We start from the raw sequence: 21,448 nt of genomic DNA, 5'->3' as shown, positions 1-21,448 counted from the left end.
GATCGTGACAGCGGATGTACCAGAGTGCGCTGAAACGCTCACAGGCTTTGAATTTTGGGGTTGAATTTAGTGGTGCACAGGATGCTTAACCAGGTCCTCTGCGAAAGAAAGATGGAGGGTTACACCTTCGATCACAGTGATACCCCCGGGCTGGTTGTCTTGGTTGTTAGGGAGGTGTTGGAGATGTAGTGTTGTCTACTAGCAGTGTGTTTAAAAAAAAAAAAAAAAAAAAAATCTGTGTTGCATTTTCTGTAAGATGTTCAGTGTAGGAAGAGGAACTGGGTACGTTTCCATCTCTGAAGTTCTTAAGCGAAACACACATTTGAGGGGGAAGGCCAAAGAAGTTTTACAATAGTTTAACTGTACTCTTAATTATTCTTATCAACCGGTCGTCTGCAAAGGAGTAAAGGAATTGGTTAGAAAGGGCCTTTTTCCTTTACTTTATTCTTCCATCATTCAGCCATCTTTCATTACTTCTATCTTAATCTAAAAGATTCATGCTGAAACAATGCGGGGGTTGGCCGTAATATTTCCCATATAAAAATAGGTGCATGGTTTAACTTGTGCTTCTGTTGTTTCAGAGTTCTTTGCTGAACTGGATAAAGTTATGGGCCCTCTGATTTTTAACTCGAGCATCATGACAGACCTAGTGCGTTACACCCGTCAGGGATTACATTGGTTGCGCCTGGATGCCAAGTGATACTTTGAACTGAAGGAATGGAAAATCGAACACATTTTTCTCGCTGCCTCTGATTTATCTCCACAACACTGTGTCATGTCAATAAGGAAGACTGCCATAACACATTGCTTAGTTGACACTAAGAGCAAGGAATGCTTACACATGTCTCCCATCCTCATTTGTGTTTTGTGTTTTAACCCCAAATCATTTGGTTAATGGACTTCTTCAGTATTCCCGTCTTAAGTTATTTAAATATTTTTAAATTTGCTACATATAAAGGTGTAGTTTTGCTGATCTGTCATGGATAGATCATTGGAATTCCAGTCATAATACATAAATAGTCAGTTTAAATCCTATTTATTTTAATTTTTTAATTTTGAAAAGCCCAGTTTGGGGCAGTTTTTAGCTATTTCTTCCCTAAATTTACCCTTTCGAGTACTTAGCAGAAATTAAACATAGACACTTTATTTAAGTACTTTTGTGAGCTTTGTTACTCTGTAATGTCTTGTGGTGGTAGAGCCTGTAAAAGGAATTAGGGTTGATAGGTTCTAACGTGTAGGGACACCATACTTTTCATGCCTAATGCCTATGAGTCAACTAATAAATGACAACTACAGATTTATTATTGCAGAATTTGTACTAAATAGAAAAGTTCCAGATATTCTTCTACGTATTAAGATACTTCATTTAAATGAATTATAAAGAAATTTATATGGAAAAGTATTTAGCTGGATCTGACTTGGATTGTTTTCAAGGCAGTTTCAAAACATCGATTAACACTATAACAATCACAAAACATTACAGTAATTTGCATTTAATGTGATGTTGAAGTAATGGTGTAGGAATGAACGTCAGTCTGATAGGTGCGATGCATACAGGAAAGGTTTCTGGAAAGGACAATCTTGTGCTTTTTTTGCATCTCTTCATTCAAAATACGTTTTGTTTCTGTGCTTGTCATTTTTCGACGCTTAAAGTTCATCAGTGAACTTTGTGGTTAAAAAAACCCAACGATAGTTAAATCCCTACCAGAACTGTCATTTGCATCTTCTCCATTGACTGAGAAACCAGGAATCTTGAGCAGAAATCGAGGTGCATGTTTTCCTTTTAGGGTCTGATAGGTAATGGACACTACAGGATGACAGTGCAACAGCCATCGTGGGGTGGGAGCACACCTGCTATTACAGGGAAATGACTCTTTTGATGCAGAACGGATTTAAAACTCGTATTTACCCCGTGTTAATGAAGGTCCCGTTAATGTTTGATGGAGCATAATACTCACTTGCAAGGGAGCGACTTGGTGCAACGGAAATGGTTCGTGGAGTTGCAATTGACTGCTCTCAAAAAGTGTAAACCAAAGTACCTTTCCACGTAAGGTGCTTGTCTAAGTAAAAGGTTTAAAATGCTACTGCTTTCAGTATTGCTTAGTGCCCCTAACATGTCTGGTGTGCCTTATGCCTTACTTTTAGATGAAGATTTTATGAACTGTTTACAAGATGTTTTACAGCAGGACCAGGTATACTGTATGCAGTGGTCTTCTGCAGTACTTTGGTAAAATTCCATTTCCTTTTTAAAAGTACTAGTGTCTGTCACACAAACTGACTTCTCATTGCAGTGGTCTCCTTTTGAAGAGTCAAACTCTGAATCCTTTGGAGTGAGATTGTGGAATGCTGCTTTGTTTTCTCTCCCATTTAACCCTTTATTCTGTACCAGATATGAACGTGCATGTTCAGGAAAATTATTGCACTAAATTTTTTGTGTAGTTGTAGTTAAGTGCCAAAATCACGGCAACCTCGAGAGAAGGAATAGAATTCTACGCTACTTAGTACTGCAGTATGTCCTATGGGCTTTAAGAGTTTAGAAGTTTTGCAAATTAGTAACCTACTAAAAGGTAGCTGCATATTCGTAGAGCTTCCTTTGCGTTCCAGCGTGTTTTGTACTTCCAGAAAAGCTTTGCTACGTACGAATTGATACATGGTTAACAGACCTGTGACTTTTTCCATGATAGCCGAATTTACTCTTCAGGTCTGTTGGAGCATCCTTTTTATTGAATCACTGTGCAAGGTCACGTTTCTGTTAGTGTTTGCTGGTCGAGACAGAACTCTGTACCCTCAAACTCCGCATCTTGGTTAATGGGACACTGTCAACTATTTTTCCTTTAATACTCTAAAGTGCCTAGCACACTTTTGACGCTATATAAAAAAATACCTTCATAGGAGTTGCATTCATAGTTTATTTTTTGTGTAGTGCTGCACTAGCCAGCATGGCTGTTTTTTGGCTTGCTCCTTTGTGCACAGTTACCATTACTGTTAGCAGCAATGGTCTCATCTCTGGGAATTTTTTTTCCTTAACTAGAGTCCCACAAATACCTTTTGGTGTCACGCTAAATTGGTCTCTTAAAAATGTATCGCTTATCCCTAGATCAGAGGATCTTAAAAAATGGTCTTCAAACGACCAGAAGGCTCTTTACGTTGTGTCAAAATGTGGACCTGAACTGGTTGAAAGTGTCCCACCTAAACAGTGTACTTTGTAGTAGAATATCCTCTAGAGTGCTGTCCCAGGTCTTCCATCTGTTCGGGAGATATGCAGTGGTCTTGGTAATTGGAAAGAAATGCCTTACGCATTCGTGGCTATTTCGAACAGGTAGATTTGAACTCTGCAATTCCGAAAGCATATCTTCATATGGGATTTACCATTGCTTCCAAGACAAAAGTGATGTACTTTGTCAGATTCCATAGCTAAAACAAAATGCAAGTACATAATAGGCTTCCATCCCTCTGTCCAAGTGCAGGCGAACGGTCTAAACCTGTCCTTTCGTACCTCTACGTGTCACTTCAGTACTAACGCACGTTGCACTAGTGACTAACGATGAGGGAATCCCTAACTCCTGGCTTCCTAAATGATTCCCTGGACGATTGTATATGAAATACATATCAACGCTGTAATTTTAATTCCCTCACTGAACGCGGTCCCAGTTGGTGAATCTTAAAAAAATGGCTTAATCAGACTAGGCTTGCTCAGATATCAATACTATTTGAATTTGCTGTCAAACTTGCAGGTTCCTAGGTGATAAGGTGCAACCATTTATAATTTTAAACAAATCTTCAGGACACCAGAGTAAAACAGCCCGAGACTTTTATTTTGATTTGAAACTATTAGCCATAAAGCAGAGCGTATGGATGGCTCTCCTTGGCTTTTGATGGCAGTATGCAATTTGTATTGTATGTGTCTTTTAATATATATGTATATATATATGAACTCAGTCTGTCCAAAGTATATGTTATACTTGTTTTTAGATTATGGTGCAACTGACTATATTGATATATTATTTATTGAGTGCTGAATCGCCATCTTATTGGTGATAAATATTGCATATTATACAGGAGTGCAATGTATATTCCTTTAGATTGCTGAGGCTTGATTGCTGTGATAACAAAAAAAAAAAAATGCCCTGAAATGTATTTATGAATGGCCCCAACATACAGAGAGTCAGTACTTTATGGAAATAATGTAGCGCTTGCCTGGGGCAAGTAAAATAAAGCCTTAGGCAGATAATTATGTAGTTTGCCAAAATGGCAGACTGCTGGAAAGAGAGACTACCTTTGCTGTATTTAATATTTCATTTACCTAACAGATATTTGCTGTCACTGCAGTGTTTATATTAAGGCAGATACAAAAGGGCCTGAGCAAGTCAAGTTTGAATTGCCCATTGGGGAGTAAACAACTTCCAAATTCTTCGATTTCTGACAAATACTTTGGTCAGGGTTTAAATTACTCCGTCTGATGAATCAGTGTTCTGGAAAACCCCGTGTTTCCACCAAGAAAGTGAACGCTTGACATCTGTAAGCGTAAAGAGTAGCCAAAGCTTTTGCTAGCCAACTCAGACAAATCCAGACCTATTCCAGGAGACAAATTTCCTAAGCAGGAAGGTTACGTCAACTCGAACAATCAGGGAATCGCGGTGTCTGTCCAGCTCCATTGCTTTCCGAGGAATCGGGCTCTGCTTTTGAGGCCGTTTGAGGCCGGCCGCGCTGGGGGGGAGCGGCGGGCCGGGCAGGGTCGGTAAATCCTTCTGGGGCGGCTGCGGCCCGCGCGGGCCGGGCCGTGGGGCAGCGTTGGCTCCCTGCCGGCACTCGGCCCAGCTCCCCTCGGGCACGTCCGGAGCAATCCAAACGCTGGGGTACGGCGCAGAGTTTGTGTCGGCTCTCCTTACCTACATGCTTCACCCGTTTTAATCTCCTCTAGAAACCCAGCGGACGCGTGTCCGTTCCGGGTGTCACTCTCCACGCGTGCTAACGGAGCGGGTAGAGGCGAATCGGGATGCAATGTTCCCTGTCTTCAGTTTTTATATGCAACCCTAATCGTTGATGGAGTTGGGTGCACAGTACTTCCACAGCAGCTGTTTGGGGCTGCCTTGGCATTATACATCCGAAAACTCAACTCTAAGGACCAGGCATGACTTTTGCAAGCACAGTTCCTGACATTTGTATCTGGTCCCCCTTTTAAATTGTTTTAAGAAATTTTGTATATGGAGGATAAAGTGCTTATATATTTATTAAAAATCCTTTATCTTATTTGAAATTATTATTTGGTGAAGAAGGGTTTTTCTTTTGGGGGAGGGCTTGGGGGTGGGGGAAGGTAACTTTTAACCTGTCACTTATAAATGAAGCCCTTATTAATCATACAGAAAGGTACTGTTAGTAACTAATGGGATGTCTCTGTTTTATGCTTTGTACATGACAAGTCCATGTGTTACATTTTGTTTCTATCAAAATATTTAGGCATCTGTCTTCAACCAAAACCTGAAAAAAAAAAACAAACTGTGATTTTATTTGTTGCAATACATTTGAAATTTCAAAGGGTACTTTGGGGCTCAAAATTAGGATTTCTAAGTCAGTATGTGCATTTCACGTAATAAAGCTGTTAATGGTGAGCAAAGTATTATATACTAACTAGATTTTTTCCACATCTGTATAGTATATTCTATGTATTTTGTGGTATTGAGATTATAGAAAGTTTAGTGTCTGAAACATGCGTTTAATGTGTATTTTTAAACAAATTTATGGCAATTAAAATATTTGGAGAAAAGGGTATCACATTTCAATTTGTAAAGATCTTTTTAACTACTGTGTCATTAAAATGCTTTGTACAATGCAAAACTGTAACTGGAGAAACTAAGTTTAATAAATATCAAATAGATTTTCTGTATTAAACTTCAAAAACACTGTGCTCTATCTCTTGCGTGGGCTTTCTCCTCCCTGGCATTGCATTTTTAAGCAGAGTTTCATTTTTTTGATCCTCGTGCTCTGTGCGTAACAAAAGGAAGACAGCGTTCGGTATTTGTGTCCCAGACTTGTCGCTCCTTATCTAATCAGAAGTGGCTTTGTTTCCTTCAGCTCTCGGAGTTACCATACAACAGGTCAAAATTGCATTTTGAACAATTTGGTTTAGAATAGTAGATAGTTCTGTGGCAAAACTCAGTCTAGGACATTTATTTAAGTAAATTGGATGAGAACTAATTAAACACTTTTCCTTCTGGTTATCACTGGGTATATTTGGGATATTGAAAATGCCATCAGCGGTATCAGTTTGTTTGCTCCCTCTTTCTTGCAGGCCTTTATCTGAGGTACTGGTAGGAGTTCAGCTGCTCGCCCGGGAGCAGGATCTACTTTCTGCCATACACTTTGCTCACAGGATGCAAGGAAAACCAGCGTGGTTTGCTGAATATAAATTTTTAATTCGCACCTTAAAAAAATAAAAATGAACCATTACAAAACAAAAAAAAAAAAACAACACGAGATGCAGAGTCCTTTTATTGAGCTTGGCCACAGAGTCATCCTGAAGCGTGCGCTGCAGCGGTACAGCCTTGGGTAGAAAATGCTCTCAGGCTCTTCCAAGTCCTTTTATCAGTTCATACGACAGAAATGTTCAATATATTTATTGCTCGATTCACTGTCCTAGCTCTTGAGCAGTCAATAAATATTCCAGATGCAGAGTGGAGCATTGTCAGCAGTAACAGTGAGGGGTGTTCTGCAGCGGGACGGGTCACTCGGAGGCTGTTCTGAGGAAACAGCGATTCTTCCTGCAAAACAAAACCTCCTCAGGCACGGGCAGCTCGGGCTGCGCAGGGCTTGGACAGACAGACAGACATCCTCAGCTATGTCCTTAGCAGCGTTCCTCCTACCCCAGCTGTCCAACAGTGCTCATATTCAGCTCGTGTAGCCGTGCACACTGTATTTACCTCTCTATTCCGTTCTCTTGACGCATTTTATGTTCTTTGCTTTGTGTAACAACTCCAAAGCTCGTTACGCAGGGCTGCGCGGTCAGGGAGTGGTGTAGAAATCGTACACAGCTGAAATCCCTCTGTCCTGTAGCTGCTGTTACAGCTCCCTCACGTTAATCAGCAGAAGCAAATGATGCATTTCAAACGCACGCAAAATAGCAGCCCTGCTCCCCTGTCCTACTATATTTACGTACCGTAGAACATGGATCTATTCTACCCTGTGATTCTTTCTGCTATGTGTACAGCAGGTGCCACACAGAATCACCTTTCAGTCACCTCGCAGTAATTTTAACTAATCAATTTAACTAGATGAACGATTTGCTCATGTCTGGTGCTCATGAGAACTAAATGGCTTTTGATATTTTAGTTGTCTTTTAAACTATGAGCTCAAGTAATCACCTTAAAAGTGATTCATTTAGGGTACGGTGCTGCTTTTAATTAATATATGCTTCAAAGTAAACAGTACTGGCTTTAAGAAGGATTAATTTTAGGATGTTGAAGTGATTCCCTAAAAGCTGTCTAGAATCCCATGTTCTTTTTGGGAAAGATGGGTTATTTGGGGTTGCAATGAAAGGACCAAGGCTTGTAATCAAGGGCACTTGGACTCTGCTCTGTTTGCCCTGCTTACAAAAGAGGTCTAAATCTATTGCCCCATCCCTCTTCCTAGTATCTTTTGGATGCACAGAATTAACTCCCGACCTCATCTGGGTGAGAACCGCTGGGAACTTCCTCTACAGAATATATTAAGTGTCACTGAGCCTGACGCTGCTGGGGATGAGTTACCTGCACAGCATCGTAAGGCATTCGCTGTTATCCCTGCACGAGGCTCCGACGGGTCTCAGCGAGACTCCTCTCCAGAACGGGGTCATCCTCTTCAGCCTCGTCAGCCCAGGCTGGCGCCGGTGCAGGGAAGCGCCGCGGGTCTGAAACAGATTGTGCGACTGTCAGCAGCAGCCGGCAGCTGGAGGTGCTCGGTCGTTCTGGTGCTGAGGTCAACAGTCTGAAGTGAGGAACTTGAAATCTCTCGTTTTCAGATCATAGCATGTGCTGTTAAAGTATAATTGCTTGTATCCTAACCCCAAAGAAGTATAAAAATTAACTGTTTTTTTAATCTTGGGTGGGAAGGCAGAATTACTTGCTAAATTACATCTCAGAGTAACCCAGTGTTCACTAGGCAGTTACTCTACATTTTTATGATGTTGAATCCTCTAAACGAGCTCTACCGTCACCTCTAACTCCTGCCAGTTATTTATGCAAATCATAACAGTTTTTATGAACGACCTGACCATCTGAATCAGTGCTTTAAATAGTGTTAAATAGCCTCTCTTTACCTGGCTGAGCAGCAGGGAGCAGAGCAGGACGACCGCCACCATCTTCCAGCAGTGCATCTTCACAGTACGAGCCGTCGCTTCGACCGCAGGACCAGCCTTGGGCGGAGGAGGTAGGACGAGCCCCAGATAGAACTTCCCAAGCTTCAGCTAGATTTTTATAGACTTCATTCTCTTATCGTTGCATCAGCTGTCAGTCATTACAGGAACAAAGTTCGTTTCGGAGCAAGTGGGAATTACTAAGTTAGCATCCGCCAAAGTGATCTGGTTCAAGGCCTGTCTATCTAGCTAATGATTTACTCCCCTTCTACTTGTACTTTGTCTGGTCAGCTTACCAGTTGTGCCAACTGTTCCTTTTTTTAAAACCTACCTAACATTACCAGAACTCCATGGTGTATTTGTAAAGGGTGGTTAGCCCAAAGTATTATGGTACAGATCAAAAGCCATAACCTCATTTAACTTCTGCGACGTTCGCGGCGTTGAGTTTGTCAGCCGGGGGTAAGTATTGTCTTATCAAGTCGATCTGGAGCAGTGAATCATGGTTTTGATCCTGCTTGTCATTCTTGGTGCATGGAAGAGTCATGAGGAAGTTACTTAACCTTCCTTTCCAGGCACATGATACTCAAAAAGCAGATGTACTAACTGTTCAGATGGGTTTTGGAATGTAACAAGTATGTTATGCATGATAAATAATAGACCTTTTCATCCAAGGATCTCGTGTGTAGTTCAAGATAATCCCTAGGTAGGTGACCCCCAGAGAAGAGGCTGCTGCAAGGGTCTTCTGGAGCCCAGTTGCTCCATGTGACAAGACTCTGGTTTCTTTAGCTGAGCTGTCCCTGCTGCATTCTGCCTCCACCTCACCGTGTAACTCACGGCTTGCCTTCTAAACCGTGCCAGCAACTCCCACTGACATGGATGGGCCGTTTGTAATTAAGGGGAATCTTAACTTTTCCATTGTGAAATGAGATTGCAACAGCCTAGAGAAAAGAATGTTTAAGAAGAGCTGTTACCTCTCATCTTCTCCATAATCCTCTCACCTTACAAACATTGGCACGAGCAGGGGAAGCGTTTGTCTAAGATTACCAGTCTGCAAATGGACCTTGGTGCTCGCTCCTCCTCTGAGATCTTGTGCATCTGGCTCCCACATCCGTCCCACGAGCGCCGTGCCTGTCAGGTACGAGATTGCTGAGACTGCAGAGTCAGAGACAGAATACCAACTTCTTTGTGTCAATTATGTGTAGGTTTTGGAGCAGACTATGCTTTAAGTTACTTCAAGTAGGGAGATACCGTATAAAATAGTGAACTGTGTTTTAACCAAATTGTAAATACAAATCTGGATGTAATAAGCAATCATTTTCTGTGATTGCTTAATATGGAGGCTTAAGTGCCAGCATGGAAAACAAGTGCCTTAGATTAAGATAATGCCATGTGTCAGGTTCCCGTCTACAGATCCTCACCCCTTAGCCCAAACTTCACTGGGATTAAATCAAAACCTTCCCAGCATATTGTCTACAACCGCTTTTGGAAAATTTCATCATCAGGGGGCTGGAGCCCCTCCCCTGTGAGGACAGGCTGAGAGAGTTGGGGGGGTTCAGCTGGAGAAGAGAAGGCTCCGGGGAGACCTTAGAGCGGCCTCCCAGGACTGAAAGGGGGGTACAGGAAAGGGAGGAGGGACTCTTTATCGGGGAGTGTAGGGATAGGACGAGGGGGAACGGTTTTAAACTGAGATTGGTTAGATTTAGATTAAAATAGAAGGAAGAAATTCTTCCCTGTGAGGGTGGGGAGGCCCTGGCACAGGTTGCCCAGAGAAGCTGTGGCTGCCCCCTCCCTGGAAGGGTTCAAGGCCAGGTTGGACGGGGCTTTGGGCAACCTGGGCTAGTGGAAGGTGTCCCTGCCCAGGGCAGGGGGTGGGACAGGATGGGCTTTAAGATCCCATTCAACCCAAACCGTTCTGTGATTCTATAAGACAAAACCTCTCCCAGCGCAGCTTGTACCTGTTGCCCCTTGGGAAGAAGGAGCCTCTGTACAGAGGTCAAGGTCCACATTCAGCCCTCAGCCAGCTCATGCAGTTTTGGTCAATACCAAACCAGGTGGATTATTTCTTTTTTCACAGCTCTCAAGGCTAGAGGAAAAAGAAGTGGCCAGTGATGGGAAAACAGAGGGAGGAATGAGCTGTTATTTCAAATCATCTCCAGCTGAAGGCAGCCCTGGCTACGGTAGTTATATTGGGAAATGTTTCAAAGAAACGGGAGTCAAAAAGGCTGGAAATGCTCAAACATAGAAGAGTTTGAGCACACAGACCTTTAGCCTGATTATCTCCCTGTACAGAGTGAACCAGACAGAGATTTGATGCTACTCACCTTACACATCTCAAGACACAGACTTCACACAAAGTCATGGGGCAAAGTTAAGAGTTTATTAGACGTGACTTATCTCCCTCTTAATACCCTTCTAGTCATATGAACAAGCTTAGCAACGCCAAGATGATAATACAGTGAGCTAACAATCTCCTTATTAACCCGGTTACTGGTCGTTTTCATAGTCAGCAGGGTTCTTCCTCTTCAGTCTCTCAAACTCCTGCATTCCCCAGGAATAAAGGAGGTAGCCTCCCAAAAGGGCTGAAAAGGAAAGGGCACTGCGATAAGCACACGATAGCGTGTGTGAGGGAAAAAAGCGGGGCTTTTATTTTCCACCCCTCAGCCCATCCATCCCCCCCCCCCCCCCCCGCCGCCATACTCACGGGGTACCACCTTGAAGACCTGGGAGCTGAACCGCCGCCAGACGTTGGGCAGCCCCTGCGAGAAGACGTTGGGGAAGGCGCGTTGCTCGAAGGGCGAGAGGCTGTAGCTGATGACATGGCGAACCCGCGCCAGGTTCCCGAAGTGACGGCCCATGGCGACGCGGGGTCACCTTCTTCACCGCCGCCGCCGCTCGCCCCGGAAGCGGAAGCGGCATCGGAGATGCCGCTTCCGCTTCCGGGGCGGGCGGCGGCGGTTGCCTCAGTGCCCCCCCCTCAGGGCCCGAGGGCGGTTTTTCCTTATAAAATCACAATTTTTACACGCCATTGTAATAATTTCACCCCAGTGACACGTCCCCCGACGCGTGAAGAAGAGCCGCCTCATGGCAGCGCTTGAAAACCCGCTGGTGAATCCCAAATCTAAACTGATCGTCACCCAAGAGGCCGCCTGTTTGTGGGGGGTGAGGTTTCCCTCCTCAAGAGGTCTGGAACGTTAAAATTATGATCAGAATAGATATGACAGCGGACCGGCAATGGTGTAGCGACATAAATCCACCCTGGAAAACACGGGCTCGACCTTCAAGCCAGCGCTGAGATTACATCTCTCCGAAGCTGACCCAGAAACATGGTTTCTTGAGCTCCCCGTCAGCACTTTGTCTTAAACTGGCTTTTCCATTTGTGTCAAAGAAAGAATTAACTCTATTTTCCTCCTTGGTGGCTCGGGGAAGCTGAATTCCTGCTGTTTGAAAGGGATTCACAAGAGCGACGGGTATTAGGCAATTTGAATTAAACCAATGAAATGTAGTGTTAACTCTGGGCTGTTTTTTTTTTTTTTTTCTTTGACATTGAGATATTTTCCTTGAGCTTTTGGTATTTATTTCAAACAAACCTCCAACTAGAGCCAATGCAAGCACTATTTTTAGTTCAACAATTCCAGGCTACCGCACTCTTCGATAGCAACTTCATTTGGATAGAAGTTATACGACCGTCAGCCAGATCGTACTGCACCTCCATGGAGTACTTCAAGCTTGGAGAAGTGTCACACCAACACAGACTAGTTCACAGTGAACCGCTGTCACGGTAACACAAACCCACACACCCTTGGGCTCCCTCCTTTCCCTGCCAGGCTGAGCTCCCAGCCCCAGGCCAAGCCCCGTGGAATTGCGTAGGTCAGGATCTAAGGTTGGGGCTGGTCAGGTGGCTTATTGTAGAAAGTTAAGGCATTTATGTAGCAATGCATTAGCAAGTTGTGATTTTAAAGGCTATTCCTAACATGTTTTGAAAGGGCAGTGCTGCTCCACATCCTTTTATTAAAAAAAAAAAAAAATCCCTACCAAATGGGTTTTTGGGTGTATGAGCCACATCGAAAGCTGTCTTAGCTTGGGTCCCCAGCCTGAAACCAGCATTTTGGACAAAATTCTTAAAGCTAGAAGAGTCTAGAAGAAAATAAATCAATTGTAGTAAAAACTTGGTTTGAAAGCATATAGAATTAAGTCACTGTTACTTACAATTTTGTTGCGAGAGGACAAGGCTATGGCCCCACATTTTCAGACTACCAAACCAATTTAACAGCATTTAAATAAGCTTTTTTTTTAAAAAAAAAACCTGACAGCATTGAACATTTCTTTATCATTCAGAAGCAAGTGACAGTGTAGTTCCACATGTAGAATTCTGTGCCCTCACCCCATGAACAGCTGGTGATTTGTTCTTGAACTAGACCAAACCTTTCTGGCTTTAACAGCCAGTTAACTTTCTGGTGCCAGTTCTTACTCGAATAGTTCAGTGATTTAAGTTTTCACAAGTTACCACACAGCTGTCCTTAAATTCTTACCACCTGTTGAGAAAGCCTGAAGAGTGTAACAAAAGAAAAGCAAAAACAACCTTGTAACTTTTTACAGAACCATAAGGAGGAATTGACTTCTTGCTTGGGGAACTGGAAACGTGGTAGGGGAAAAAAGAATGAAAACCTGAGAAAGTAAATTTAACATTAAGGCTTTCCTCTCTTCCTAGACACTTGCTGGAGATGTCACACCATATATTTCTTTATAGAGAGGAAGACTAGCAGGCATTGAATGTAAGTGATATGCATGATAAGCATTTATTTCTTTTTTTAAATCTGTAACAAAACAGCTTAAAATGGACATATGGTAGTTGAAAGCTTTTCCACATTTTAAATGCAGAATTATTCCAATAAAAAGATATTGCTTACATTTCATTTCACATTCTAGAAAGGCTGAGTGGCTACAAAAGTAAGTGCTATGATGTAAACACCTTCTACTAACTCCATGCCAAATCCTAACCGGTTTTATAGAGCTATTAGAGTTACACACACGCTATTCAGTTGGTTAAAGCTACAGATACTTTGAGGATGCAAAAATACCCAAACCTGGCGTAAAACCAATTAGGGTTCACCCACTACCGACAGGTGCACTTGGTAGCTATCATATCTTCATACTCTTTGTAGACGATGGAGCCATCGGGCTCTATGGTCAGGACGCTCAGCGGGCTGTATTCGGCAGGAACGCAGGAGGGCTTTGGGACAGAGGAGTCCAGTTTCTCATATATTATGTTCTGAACCATTGTGTGCACCGGAGAGCCGTAACGATGCCCGACGACCCTTGGGCAGTCACCCTTGCAGTACTGCGGGCTGTACCTCTGAGGTGCTATTATCCATTTGTCCCATTTTAGTTGGCTAAAACTTAGACGGAAGTTGTGAAGCTCACACTCATTTTGAGGGAACAGAAATTGTTTAAAATACTCGCTCAAATTATAAGGTGGAGTTGCCGGTGCTTCCTTCAGATTCCCATCTCTTCGACGCCGAGAGGCCCTTTTACCCTGTGAATTCTCTTTGCCTTTGTCACCCGTAGGATCAACAAGAGGACTGTTCCTTTGCCTGGGCCACACTGGGTTTGTCCTTCTGTGTCCAAGGGAGTTCCACCTGTGATAAGCTTGCTCACTGGTATCATTCAGATAAAGAAGAAGAGAAGGGGGAACCAGTGCCACATTAATGGGATTTTCCAGTTTAGTGTTCTGTTGTGGATCACCCAAGAGACAAGTGACGTTCACAGCCATATGAATATTTCTCCTATTAGTAGCAATTAGAGGCTGGAGAAAAGAAGTCACATCAATCTCAACCCACTTGCGTTTTCTAAGTTCAAAGTGCAGGCTAAAAGCTATAGTGTGTGAAATGCTGGGACATACTTGGCTAGAAAAATCACGCTCCTTAACAGATAAATGGCACATGCATGTAATGGAAGAAGAAATGGGAACTGACGTGTCAAAGGAATAGAGCAAGACAGACTTGAGTAAGTGCTCTAGAGCAGTAACACGATCCAGGTTGAAGAGTAAATCCACCGAGTGAATGTCTCCTGAGAAGGGAAACAAAAAATCTTGTAGAGTCAGTGCATCTTAATTTTCCACCTAGACATAAATACGATTGTGTAGTGGATAAGTAGAAATAATTCAGCAGCAGAAGAAACCAATTTAGATGCCCCCCCTTATTTCTATTATGTGGAATTTATACTTTGGACAGGGACAGAAGATTTAAAAGTTAAGACAACAAAACCCACGCTTTTAAGAGGTATTAGAATTCATTTCATTAAAAAAAAACCATACAGGAGGAAGCTTGCAGTTCTCTTTTCAGCGTTAATATGGGGAAACAGGAACTAGACACTCCAAATTATACAAGTCCTGAAATGAAATAGCTATCGTTTTGAGTGAATACTTTCAAAGCTTTGTAGCATTAACTCTAGTTATTCCTCCTAGTCGTATATTCCTGTTGAAGAATAGCAAGGCAAAATTTATTGATTAGCACCACTTAAAATTATCGTTGTATCATGAGTTTCACTTTTCTTGTATGAAACAGAACCAGCGCTTCCAAATTATTCTGCATGCACATTTCTGGCTCATTCACCCCTACTGTAAGATACACTTCTCTTTTCCCCCCGATGTTAAGAATTTTCTGGCATTCTTTGAATTTGCTCCAATTTCCATCTTGTTTTGAGATTGATGAACCCATTTCCTGGACTGTTTTCCAGATGTGGACATAGCATATGTTTATTATATTGCTTTTTTTCCTACTCACCACGGTATTTCTTCTGTAATTAGAAATTGTTCATTTTTGCCAGCACAAATGCATTAAGTGATCTCTTCAAATTTACATAGGCCAAGTAATCAGAAATCATATGAGGGCTCTGTAGACCTTGATAAACTCATGTTTCCTATATTAATGAATTTTTCTACAATCATGAATTTGAATAGCCTCAGTAATTGCAGGAAGTTGGTTCAGATTTGGGCTGCTACTTTAATTATTACTGCATTTAAGATGTATAACCACAAGATTAACTGTTAACTGTGAGTATATTTCTGAATCAGATTACACTATGCCAGGAAATTTTAGTCATAAATACTGATTTTTATTTTGTTTTTCCATAGTGAATACTTCTTGACTGAACCTCAATCTCAAGGTGCTGTTACTGTGCACAAATATGATGTTTGTGTTTAAGATTATCTGTCTTTCTAAGTGAAAAAATCCAAGTCAGGAGAACTCAGATCACTTGTCAGCAATCACATAAGTAGAATTAAAGGCCAAGGATTTCTGGCTGCTGTTGCTGCAACCAGCCCACATTTAAGAAATCCATGAAAGTAAGTTACAAAGTGCCCAGCCATCCTAGTTTTTCAGTCCTGAGCCTGATTTACAAGTTGTTCTACTCTTCCCTTCAGAATATTCACACTTTTGGGTCACAATTCTTCCCTAGCAAATATACAAGGCAAGGAGAAAAGTCATCTTGTGATGGGATTTCTGGCTGCTTGTTGCAAGTCTCATTACATTGTTATGTTTTTCTGGCCTTGAAAAAAGCAAAACTGAGATAGGCAGCAGGAGGAAACATGATGCCCATTATGCCTAACCTTTTCTTACAACTGACTCTCCACTTTTCTTACAGCTAATTGTAGTTTTCTCTGACTCATAATAAGATGAGTCAGCCTGAAACATCAGTATCATCTTGAACATAGTACCCTTTGTGTGGCATTTCCCAAACCGTGGAGAAGTAGGTTATGAAAAACACCTACAGTTTAAGAGAAGAGCCATCAGGATTAAAATAGCAACAACTCTAAAGAAAGAAGATATTCCTGTATTATGCTGTAAGCACAGAACACATGGAAAATCCCCATTTAACCTTTGCCACTGAGGTCACCCCACACCTACCTTTCATTAGGTCCCTGTGGTGGTGCTTGCATTCCGAACATGGAGTGAAAAGTCGAACAGTGTTATAGAGGTGGCTTTTGTTAGCCTTTGGGATTCCCTCTTTGGTGGCAGACATCTTATATAGCCTCTTCATGTACCGAAGGGCTCTGGAGTCTGGCCGTAGCCTGGGGGCCTCACCGGCCCAGTCCTGGGGTCCCCGGTCAGACAGCACCTTGAGGAGGGGAGGCAGGAGGGCATACCCATGTCTCACACCTTTTGGCAGCCGCAGCAATGGATTCGGCTCACTGGCAGCATCCTCAGGAGCTACCAGTAACCCCGAGGTCTTGTCAGAGCCTACCCGACCCCTGGAGTGGGGGGAGCACTGGATGCTAGAAGAAAACCAGTGAAGACAGTAATAGAAACAAACACAAATTCTCCAGGTATTCTCCATCCTGCTCAGGGTTGCAGCCAAAAAAACACCTCCCCTAAAATATTCAAGGAAAAAAAGAGTACCTGAGCCCCATCCCTTATATATGTTGCAGCTGTGGAGTGGGAGGGAGGTTTTCTTCTGATTAGAGACCAAAGAGAAAGGTCTGCAGCTGGCTGCTGAGACCACATGGCTGTTTGTATTTAGGCTGGAGCCTTTGCCCATGAAAGCATATTATAAACAAAAACCTTATTCTGAGAGTTAACCTTTTTCACGTGGTAAATTACAAAACAGGAGTGAGTGCAGCCTCCAGAGGGAGCCGGGGAGATGAGTTAGTGTTGGCTAGTCCAACTAAATCCACGTTTATTTGCAGAAATATACATAAAGCTAAATATTATTGCTCTTAGCAATAATAAGCTAATAAAAAAGAAAAAAACAACTCTTTTTCATTTTCTGCTAACATATTTCTCACATGTCACTTCTCTGTAGACAGTACTATCCACTTGAGAGGGAGAGGTTACTGGGAGCTGCTGGAGGGATGGCTGGAGGACAGTCAGCATGACTGCTTTTCTTCTTGTGCTCAGCATAATGCTGATCAGCAGCCTGGGATGCTTTGGGGTAGAAAAAGGTTAGATCTTGTTTATTTTTCTTCATCCTGGTGCCTGACTGGGTTAGATGCTGTGGAGGCTTTCAAAGGATCTTATGGTAAAGTTTTCACATTTTTAGTAGCTGGCTGCTCTAGACCTGTGGAAATGTTTAATGGGTCAGTTGATTTGACTATGGCGTGTTGACTGCTCGGCCCTTTAGAAAATGTGATTTTTTCAGTGCATAAATAGGAGCTAAAATGCTCTGAGGGTGGCTGTAGGAATGCAGGGATTCTTAACATTACTGAAGCCTTAGAGTCTTCCCATGAACGTATTTATAACTTTAGGCAGTTCTGAGCAGCTTCTAATAAACTAGACTTCCTTTGCTCTGCAGTAGCCTATAATAAAGAGAGAGAAAACTGGAGTTTATGTTGCTGTTGATTTTTTCCTCTGAAACCCAGATGCCCTGAACAGGTTATGGATCCAGCACAGTCACCACAATCCCTTCGTGCAGGACTGAAACCTGGCGACTCACAGGGGAGTCAGGAGCTGTGGGAGGGAACGAAAGAGGAAACAGCCCTGTAAACCACACTCACTGCCAAAGCATCATGGAAACTGTGACTTTTTACTGGACTTCAGGTTTCTCAGTGCTTGGACACATTGGCTGAAGAGTTATAAATTGCAGCTCTATTTGAGTGAAGATTCTGGCATACCTACACTTGTAGGTAGCTGCAAATACACGTGCACAAGCATTTAAGAAATTAAAGACCTGTTTAGTAAAACACAGTGTCCAAGGAGATTAGTTTCATCATATCTCTTTAAAATCCAGACCATTATTAGATTGTTTGAAGGTCTCATGTTTTATATATCTTAAATATTTATTCCATTATTAATCATTAGTTTGCTGCAGCAGAAACTATATTTTCCTTTTTTTTCCCTGGGAAACACCTAGTCTGTACTACCCCAAAACTAAAAAGAATTTTTAAATTCCTATAAAACAGAGGTGAAGAATGTGTAGCTTTGCCCTGTAGCTGGATAATGACGTTTGTTTGTTTCCACAAGGGAGCAGAAGCATTAATCACAGGTACAGCTGTTATGCCCCGATAAACAGTGTTTTAATTTTTGGCTCACTGAGCTGATTCAGTGACTTTGAAATACAAGAAGTATCAGGTGCTCTCTGCAGGGTCCATTAATAATGCTGCAGAAACTTAGCTAACTGCCCATGCAGAGTAACAGCTGAGGCACAGGTCTGCTGTACAGATGTGAGCTGGAGCGATTTCTAACAATCTGAAGAGAAGAAATGTTTCCTGTTACTTGTAATAGCTTCTTCCTGCCATAAACCAAAAAGATCAAACAAATTATTTTAAAGAACCACATATGTCACTGTTTGACAAGACAGAATCAGAGCTAAAAAACTACGTACCACTGATTTTATGACTACAGTGTGAAACAGGGGTTTTTTATCACTGATGATAGCAGCCTATGCTCAGGTCAGCCCATTTTTATCTCCTTGACGATAACATCAGTAATCCCTTAAACTGATGGTAGCAGAAGATGGGGCTGCGTTTGCCTCTCTGTTCCTAACTGCCTTCTCGTACCTGATCATTTCAGCAGTCTCCATAGTCTATGTAACCATACTTGCCATTTGAGCTGTTTGTCACAGACACAGTGGAGGAGATTTTTCCCATTTATCGTATTTGTAATTGTCCCATGGAAGACTTATTTTCCTAGCTGAAAGGTCAACCTTCTTGGAAAAGAACTGAAACATCCTAGACATAGACATAAGCTGTGGCACTGATGGATAATTTATGAATCCCTTTTCTCTTGCAGACTACTTCTCCTACTACCTATGCACATTTGCATGTATAATTTGTTGTCTTTATGTTTTAATTTACCATCACTTTATTATCATTATTTATAGGACCTAGAAATTTCCCTAATGGACCATGAGTCCATTTTCCTGCACGCTGCATAAATACAGACTAAACTGCCCAGAGAGTTTTTCATCTAAATATAGGACAAGAGAAAGTACTTGGCATACAAACAGTTACCTTGTGTTTGTCAGCATCAGAGAAGAGCAGAGTTTTAGGGATTTAAAGGAGATTATAAGAGAGCATTGCTGTTGTTTGCATCAGAGGCAGCATAGAGATCTTGTTTGAAAATGGGTGAACAATGGAAGCCGGCCCCGTGAGAGGGAGTACACTGGCACGTCCCTTGCTTTACAGGGGTGCTCTGAGGATGAATAAAGGATGAATTAAACATTATGAACCATTCAAGCACTAGGATAATGATAGTTTTGTAAGGACCTGAAATAGATATACACAGCCAGGCACACATCTCAAGTACTGTTTGGTGTCAGCAGGATATTGCTCTAATAGGTAGGTAGGTAAGAAGCAGCAGCAGTGTTGATGTACTTTAGAGATGTTTTTTTCCACAGCAATCAGGTTTTAGGACCTAAAATAATGCAAAACTTACAAGTTCCTCAGGCAAGGGACAAACCTGCATGAAGATGATATGCCCAAGAGGGCCTTTTTCTTTGTTTACATGCCCACCGAGGTCCCCAAAGCATCAGGATGAGAAAAGATCATTCCCTGGTGATTGACTCAAGTGAGGAAGGTGAGGAGGGAAGGAGATGAGCTTTGTGGTGTACCTGGCAGCGAGGAGTGCTCAGAGGAGAAATACCCCTCTTCCACGGGTGCCTCCCCCTTTCTCTACACCTGAAGACAACTGGACTGTGAACTGCACCCTGTGCAGTGGTGTTGGCTGTGGCAAAGGTGGGGGCTGGCTGTGTCAAGGTGGGTCACCCACCCCTTTGTTTTCATAATTGCCATCTGCGGCCTCTCTCTGCCTCAGCTAAAAAAGCCTGCCTTCTACTATATCCTCGTAGAGCTAAGGGGACCAGGCACATGCTGTGGATTTATCCAGTGGCATAATAATATTATGTTTTATTCTCCTGCCAAGGACACAGTAGTGAGTCAACCAAAAAGAAAGAAATCATTGCTTCTGCTTCTGACTGCTTCACTAAAGTACTGGATTCCCACTTTACAAAAAATGTAACAGTGCCTAAAGTTAATGTATGTCATAGCTACACCTCCATTGTTCACAATAGGTATCTATTCTTTGATGCTAAAAGACCCAGCTATAGATGATCTGATAGTCAGTTTAGTTCTTCTATACAGAGTTTCTAGAGTTATGAAAATAAATTCTAGATTTATGGAAGTATCATTTTACTAAACATTTTAATCTCTCATGCATTCTATATTGGATTAGGATATTTGACCAAAAGTGAAACTCCTCTCCGGTTTATTGTGCTATTATGTCAATAAAAATAAGTCACTCTCTGAAGTGTTACAAAAGATTAGCTGGTAGATGAAACAACTTGGTCTGAGTATGGAGTCTGCTGCGCAAAGATACAGTGATAAAGACAAACATAATGGCTTCTCAGAGGCTGCAGAGGAAGGTAGTGCCAAGCTGGGATCGTGGCACGTTGCGGAGCTCCTGCTCCATTCCTTTGGGCACGCTGCCTTCCCGTTATCTGACGTGGCTTTGCTGTAAACTGACCACGTAATAACGCTGAGGAGAAGTGACCTTGTGGCCACTTTGTACAACTAGAATTAATAAATGTTCTTGACAGGGTAATCAGTTAGCTGGTCCCTTCAGTGCATCAGTTCGGTGGCTGAATAGGCAGCAGTGTGAGAAAAGTTTTACTTCATCCTGTTGTGAAAACAAACGATTAGCAAAGAGCAACCTGACAGCCTCTGAAAACGAGCCCAGTTTTTCCTTTGCTGCTAGACGGGTGGTGGCCATTTGGGTATTGGTGTGGTATCTTTGTAAAACCTCTTCAGTGAGGGTACATGCCTCTGGAGTGCCTTCTTACAGCTCTTTGGTATCAAGAGCTTAGTTTACAACTCCTTCACACGTTACTTCTCATCATCCGTGTGATGATTGGGGAAGAACGTAGATATTCAGTGCTAAAGTATGGCACTCACAATTTTACCTGCTAAGCAAATATCACATGGAAAACTAGGTTTCTCCTTGTTGTAATCAGATATTCTTTAAAAAAATAATGAGAGCTCATTCTCTGAAAAGAGGCAACAGCTGCAGGAAACAGCTACCATAGGTAGCAGAGGAAGGTTCCTTGGAGGGGCCCTTCGACAGAGGGACACCCCCATTTACAGTATTTCTAGGCTGTAGAGCATCAAATAGGCATATAGCAAGAATATAAAAG

At 42.3% G+C, this 21,448-nt stretch overlaps 4 protein-coding genes and 1 long non-coding RNA gene across 11 annotated transcripts in view; 2 read left to right on the top strand and 3 right to left on the bottom strand.

The window, feature by feature from the left end:
* AFF4 (ALF transcription elongation factor 4) overlaps nucleotides 1–5,905 on the top strand; it is a 52,648-nt gene extending 46,743 nt beyond the window's left edge. For all 7 annotated transcript variants that reach the window (XM_074883403.1, XM_074883404.1, XM_074883402.1 and 4 more), the window contains one exon: nucleotides 582–5,905. In XM_074883403.1, the coding sequence (XP_074739504.1) occupies nucleotides 582–700 (119 nt within the window). In that variant the 3' untranslated portion in view covers nucleotides 701–5,905. The remainder of the gene's footprint in view (nucleotides 1–581) is intronic.
* Nucleotides 5,906–6,471: 566 nt separating this feature from the next.
* On the bottom strand, nucleotides 6,472–10,247 carry LEAP2 (liver enriched antimicrobial peptide 2). The gene is made up of 3 exons (XM_074883411.1): nucleotides 8,291–10,247; nucleotides 7,743–7,882; nucleotides 6,472–6,758 (listed from the first exon to the last, which is right to left on the bottom strand). Exons 1-3 carry the CDS (start codon nucleotides 8,345–8,347, stop codon nucleotides 6,722–6,724), a joined length of 234 nt encoding a protein of 77 aa, XP_074739512.1. The 5' UTR covers nucleotides 8,348–10,247; the 3' UTR covers nucleotides 6,472–6,721.
* Nucleotides 10,248–10,282: 35 nt separating this feature from the next.
* Nucleotides 10,283–10,796, top strand: LOC141949595 (uncharacterized). Its single transcript, XR_012630814.1, has 2 exons — nucleotides 10,283–10,503; nucleotides 10,616–10,796. It is a non-coding gene; the product is annotated as an uncharacterized LOC141949595 (long non-coding RNA).
* UQCRQ (ubiquinol-cytochrome c reductase complex III subunit VII) lies at nucleotides 10,682–11,234 on the bottom strand. Its single transcript, XM_074883410.1, has 2 exons — nucleotides 11,028–11,234; nucleotides 10,682–10,905 (listed from the first exon to the last, which is right to left on the bottom strand). The coding sequence occupies exons 1-2, from the start codon at nucleotides 11,179–11,181 to the stop codon at nucleotides 10,811–10,813; spliced, it is 249 nt and encodes an 82-aa protein (XP_074739511.1). The 5' UTR covers nucleotides 11,182–11,234; the 3' UTR covers nucleotides 10,682–10,810.
* A 2,205-nt stretch (nucleotides 11,235–13,439) lies between these two features.
* GDF9 (growth differentiation factor 9) lies at nucleotides 13,440–16,660 on the bottom strand. Its single transcript, XM_074883917.1, has 2 exons — nucleotides 16,231–16,660; nucleotides 13,440–14,392 (listed from the first exon to the last, which is right to left on the bottom strand). The coding sequence occupies exons 1-2, from the start codon at nucleotides 16,658–16,660 to the stop codon at nucleotides 13,440–13,442; spliced, it is 1,383 nt and encodes a 460-aa protein (XP_074740018.1).
* Nucleotides 16,661–21,448: the final 4,788 nt, after the last annotated feature.

This window comes from Strix uralensis, chromosome 14 (assembly GCF_047716275.1).
Source record: "Strix uralensis isolate ZFMK-TIS-50842 chromosome 14, bStrUra1, whole genome shotgun sequence".
In the NCBI taxonomy this organism is placed as follows: domain Eukaryota; kingdom Metazoa; phylum Chordata; class Aves; order Strigiformes; family Strigidae; genus Strix; species Strix uralensis.
Note: the sequence above shows the minus strand (reverse complement) of the source record. Positions and strands in the feature narration are given on the sequence as shown.

Excerpts from the sequence above, each read along its gene's own strand:
- LEAP2 (XM_074883411.1), bottom strand. The coding sequence starts at position 8,347 with ATGCACTGCTGGAAGATGGTGGCGGTCGTCCTGCTCTGCTCCCTGCTG. Across the intron at positions 7,883-8,290 it reads GCTCCCTGCTGCTCAGCCAG|ACCCGCGGCGCTTCCCTGCA; the intron begins GTAAAGAGAGGC and ends AATCTGTTTCAG. Across the intron at positions 6,759-7,742 it reads TGCCTTACGATGCTGTGCAG|GAAGAATCGCTGTTTCCTCA; the intron begins GTAACTCATCCC and ends TTTGTTTTGCAG.
- UQCRQ (XM_074883410.1), bottom strand. The coding sequence starts at position 11,181 with ATGGGCCGTCACTTCGGGAACCTGGCGCGGGTTCGCCATGTCATCAGC. Across the intron at positions 10,906-11,027 it reads GGTCTTCAAGGTGGTACCCC|CCCTTTTGGGAGGCTACCTC; the intron begins GTGAGTATGGCG and ends TTTCCTTTTCAG.
- GDF9 (XM_074883917.1), bottom strand. The coding sequence starts at position 16,660 with ATGGAGAATACCTGGAGAATTTGTGTTTGTTTCTATTACTGTCTTCAC. Across the intron at positions 14,393-16,230 it reads CCACAGGGACCTAATGAAAG|GAGACATTCACTCGGTGGAT; the intron begins GTAGGTGTGGGG and ends TTCCCTTCTCAG.